At 37.1% G+C, this 5,111-nt stretch overlaps 1 protein-coding gene across 1 annotated transcript in view; it reads left to right on the top strand.

Annotated features, from left to right (window-relative positions):
* The first annotated feature begins 3,979 nt into the window (after positions 1 to 3,979).
* The window catches only part of CSRNP3 (cysteine and serine rich nuclear protein 3), a 173,769-nt gene continuing 172,637 nt past the window's right edge, over positions 3,980 to 5,111 (top strand). The window contains exon 1 of the mRNA XM_019629849.1: positions 3,980 to 4,150. Within this exon, the coding sequence (XP_019485394.1) occupies positions 4,003 to 4,150 (148 nt within the window). The 5' untranslated portion in view covers positions 3,980 to 4,002. The remainder of the gene's footprint in view (positions 4,151 to 5,111) is intronic.

Raw genomic sequence — 5,111 nt, 5'->3', positions numbered from 1 at the left:
TTTTTACTTCTAACAAAAATACAACTAATAAAATAATCTTTAAGGTGCAAGAAAATATAAATCAAGTCATCTGTACTTCCCTCTGTGTGCTAACAATTTCTTCCAGCCATATACTCTCCAAACAGCATTCTGTATTATGGAGTGACTCTTAATATTGTTTAGGATTGCTTTCACTTGATATGTGGATGGGATTAACTCTTATCAAGAACATTTCTAGTAACTATTTTTTTCCCTCGGTGGCTCTCCCTTCCCACCTATTACTGCAGACATTTGAATAGAGGTAGTATCTTAATCTCTCTCACAACTTAGTTTATCCTCCATTATCTCACTTTCTGTTGCCGTGGTAATAATTTTAACATCGCAATTTTAGTACTACAACCAGCGTACACTACAGTGGAATCAGATTGGCAAACACAAAGTAGGATGGAGGCTCTCTCCCTTTCTCTCAACAAGTGTTATGCTTTGGGATATCTTTTTCCCACTCTTTCTTTGTGTTTACTCAGATACCTAATCATACAGTTCAGTCTCTTTAATGACTTTGTGAAAGATTCTTCAGGTCACCAGAAACTAAAAGCAAATCCACACAAATTATTTACATTGATTTTGTATTAATTAAGGAAAAAATTTCCAAATAGTTTCCTATAACTAATAAGTTTAAGGTATATAAACATTAAAAAAAAATCCATCAGCAGCTCTTAGTCTTTAGGAAATTTTCTGCATTTGTTTTAAACCTCCACAAGTCACTTGAAGATAAAATAGTCTCCTCAACCAAATAATAGTCACTTTAGGTCACCAAGTAACTTTAAGCTGGAGACCCTCTGCTTTCAAACAGGCTCAACCCCAAAGCCAGAGGCCCATAATCCCTGCAGTGGCAGGTAGTGGCTGTGCATTTGACTTTTTAAAAATCTTGAATAAGTAACTTTAGGGAAGATGGGAGGTAATATAGTTATTAACTCTTTGCCTCCATTTTTTCCATGAATAAGTACACCCTTGATTGTTGTCACTATCCATATATTTCCTCTTCTCCACCAAACTAAAAGAAGTATTCCTATAGAGTGATAAAGGAAAGCAAGACTTACTTTTCTGTTGTTAATTTTATTTGCCAAAACAAAACCATAGAGTGGTACAATGTATCTGAATTGGTCCTATCTAAAACCTAGAAGGTAAGAAGTGGAATAAGTCAGACTGAGAAAGACAAGAATCACATGATCTCACTTGCATGTGGAATCNTATATAAATATATATATTTAATTATAATTGATATTCAATATTATTTTATATTAGTTTCAGGTGTACTGCTCAGTGATTAGGCATATATAATCTATGTGTAATATATATAATTCATAATTTATGAAGTGATCCCCCCAATAAGTCCAATACCCATCTGACACAGTATTCCAACCCACACGTCCATGGTTCCAGCCCTTGCTGTAATAAGCCTGCTTTCATGGTCACAGCCCCCATGTAGCAGCAGCCGTCCCACAGATCTGGCTCCCATCAAGAAGCACCAGGCCTTGCGCTCGGGTGATGTCACTCCTTCCTTGTGCCTCCAGCTAGAGGGGTGTAAGCATCTCCCTGTTGTTTCTAATCTCTGAGTTCCTTTGTTTTCTCTGTTTTGTTTGGCATCTCAGATCTTTAAAACAAAAAAAAACAACTTTATAACTAGTTCACTATATGAAATTTCTTCCATTGGATCGCATAGTATTGGCTCTTTTCTGAAGTGACCAGACTGATAACCCTAGCATTTGGTCACATGGCCTTCACTGAACCAATCACTGGCCAAGGTATGAAGCCTTTGATTGGCTAGATCTCATTCATTTACCCATTTTTGAAATAAAAAATGAGATGTAGAGTATGCTACCAGAACAAAAATAGGAGGAAGAAAAATATATTGGATAGGCAANCACCCTCTGTGTTTAATTTACTTATCTGTTTATTATTTCTTTACCCCCTCCTCCAACAATACCCAGTAAGTGAGCACCATTAGAGGGAGGAATTTTTGCTGTTGTTACTTTATCATTTCCCAGTATTTAAAGTAGTGACTGGTACATGATGAAAGCTCAATAGGTGTTTACTGCATAAATGATAGGTGGCCCCTAAACAAAGCGCAGAAGACAAATTCGTTTTCTGTAGAATGGCATAAATGACCAAAAGAGAACACTCAGATTCCCTTTCTCAAAAATCTGAGCTGAGATATACTGAAAGAACGAGTCAATTGGTGTTCAGAATTGAGGCTTTCAGGATACAGTGGGGTAGAGGCAAGTCTGTCAAAAGCAAAAGCCATATTCTAGCCGCAGATACAAGGACACAGGAAGTACAGAAGGAGGAAGCTAGTCACCAGAAGGACCTGGAACAAGTGTGTCCCAAGGAAATGTAGCTACAAAACTGAAGGAGACTAAGATCAGTGAGGGGCACAAGGACAGTGGCCAGTCCTAAGGTTGCTACCTTTTGAAGAAAGTCACTGTAGAGAGACTTGTTTCTGACACCCAGAGGGCATAGATAGGACTGCCACGCTGAAGCGTGATGATTTAAGGTGCCATCTCTCCTTGGTAGCATGCCATCTGTCATTGCAGGTGTCTTTTGTAAAATAAGTTTGTTCTCTCAACTGATGTATCTCTAGCAAAGCTATTTCAAGGTGTTATGTTGGGCTAATGGGGAAGAGAATGTTTTGATTTCTTAGTCTGTTAACCCCGTCAAGTCACGGATCTGAACCATTCTTTGCCTATCTTGCAGAGCCAGTCCAAGTTGGTCTGTAAGTTATAATGTAATCTAAAAATCGCTCCTTTAATTTTAGAAGCAAAATTAATATGGGAAAGGAAGATGGTGGATGGGAAACCTAACAATGTAAACACTGCTTCTGAATGTGAATGGGGCATTGGTCAGATTTTAGAGTAGATAAAATTGGGAGAAATCGGAGCAGAGATGAGCTGGACCTGAGCGGCAGCTTCTCTCTTCGCCTTCGCCTTGGCTTGTATCTCTAGTTCTCCACAGTTCACACTACTTACAACCTACTGATTCATTTGTTGTGAGATCATTTTTATTGTGCCTATGCTATCGTTTTCCTTAGGATAGACAAAGGAGAAGACTAAGATGACTTAATGATTTTATTATATCTGGTCCTCTTTACTCATTGAGGTTACCTGCGTTAGTAGGAATTTGTGTTTGCAACTGCTGATAACCTTAACAGTTACTCTATATAGCTGTGAAGAAATTATTCCTCTCAGAGGTTTAATGACTCATCTAAATTTTAAAAAGCGCATCAGTCTACCTCTGACTGGCTTTCACTAAACATGTTGATACAAAGAGTGAAGAGACTTAAATTAATATTTTACCCAGTAAAAGATTTAGGGACTGTGGTTTACCCCTTATAAAATTTATTGAGCCTACCTCCTTGGCATAGGACTCAAATATTCCCTGTAGCTCTGCTAAATTGACTGGAAACATGATAAGACATCTAAATTCTGCAGGTAAAGCCATTCCTAGCAACCAATTTGATTTTTGATGGACAAAGAGCCCCAGGAAAGTAGATGCCTTTGTACCTGAGAAAAAAGAAATCCCAAGCGAGATAGACATGCCCTAATCAGTATTCTCTGCGTATGACAGCATGCGAGTGAGTGATCTCTTTCATTCTGAACTCTGGTTCTGTCAAAGACAGTACACGATTTACTAGAACAAATCAGAAAAATGAATTTGACTCCTGTTTTGATGTTTCAAAACAGGGAACCATATTTTCTTATGCAGCACTATGGTTCCAATTCTTAATTTTGACTTCTTATAAAATACTGTATCAGATGAGGATGCAAATCATAACAAATCAGGGTAGAATTGTTTTCAAACATTATGGAAGGAATAATTTCTGTATGGATATGATAATGTGGTAGATGTTCAAAAAAATATGGCCTCAAAAAACGATTTGGAAACCTGGACAATGCAATAGGTGGTCAAATGTTTCAGTGCTCTGCTCCCATTCCTGTTACAGGTACATGTGACAACGCTGCAGCTATGAGTGGAATTTTAAGGGGGAAGTGTGAAGAAATTGACAACTCCTCACTCTGTTCCTCTGTGCAGGAATCAGATCATGAAGTTTTTAGCTGTGACAGTGCTGACAGTGTTGATAGTGTCAATCCATCCACTTCTAATCATTTCACTGGTGAGTATCTGAAGCTGTATTTCAGGTTTTGCTCCAAATTGTGGTATATGGTCAATTCTTAAAGTTCCTGTCTTTATCCACTGGCGTATTTCTGCTCCAGAGTTTTCCATCATACCAGACTTATTTGCAAAACATGATATCATTTTGGTTAATTAAGTTTCAGTAGTATAGTCCTGTTCATCTCTTTGGAGTGAGTATGAGAGGCAGAAAAGAGTTCAATTGAAGGTAAGCAGATACCAGTTGAAAATTATTTCATATATGTTTTCAGCTTTCTGAAATAAATCCGTCTATTAAAACCTAATCAGTTGAGTTCTTTTGAACTTCTAATACTGTGAGTTGTGGATTACTTGCAGGTATGACTACAACACATTTACTTCCTAGTAAAATGATGTTTGTTTTTGAAAGAACAGTAGATAATTGGGTACAGGAATTGTGGTACATTTATACAATGGAATATTACTCTGCCATAAAAGATAATGAACTTTTACCATTTGTGACAACGTGGATGGACCTAGAGAATATTATGTTAAGTGAAATAAGTCAGACTGAGAAAGACAAATATCATAAGATCTCACTGATATATGGAATCTAAAGAACAGAATAAATGAGCAAACAAAACAGAAATAGACTCAGATAACAGAGAAAAAACTGATGGTTGCTAGATGGGAGGGGGATTGGGGGATGGGGGAGAATGTGAGGGATTAGGAAGTACAAAATCTTTACAATATTATTCATTATATTTCCTATACTGTATTTCATGTAGTCACAAGAATGTGAAATACAGTATGAGAAATATAATCAATAATGTTGTAAAGATTATGTAGGGTGCCAGATGGGTATTGGACTTATCGGGGGATCACTTCATACACTGTGTAGATGTCTGACCACTGCACTGTACACCTGAAGCTGATGTAGAATAATATTGAATGTCAACTATAATTAAATATATTAATATATATAT

The sequence above is a fragment of the Hipposideros armiger genome, unplaced genomic scaffold, assembly GCF_001890085.2.
Source record: "Hipposideros armiger isolate ML-2016 unplaced genomic scaffold, ASM189008v1 scaffold_871, whole genome shotgun sequence".
In the NCBI taxonomy this organism is placed as follows: domain Eukaryota; kingdom Metazoa; phylum Chordata; class Mammalia; order Chiroptera; family Hipposideridae; genus Hipposideros; species Hipposideros armiger.
Note: the sequence above shows the minus strand (reverse complement) of the source record. Positions and strands in the feature narration are given on the sequence as shown.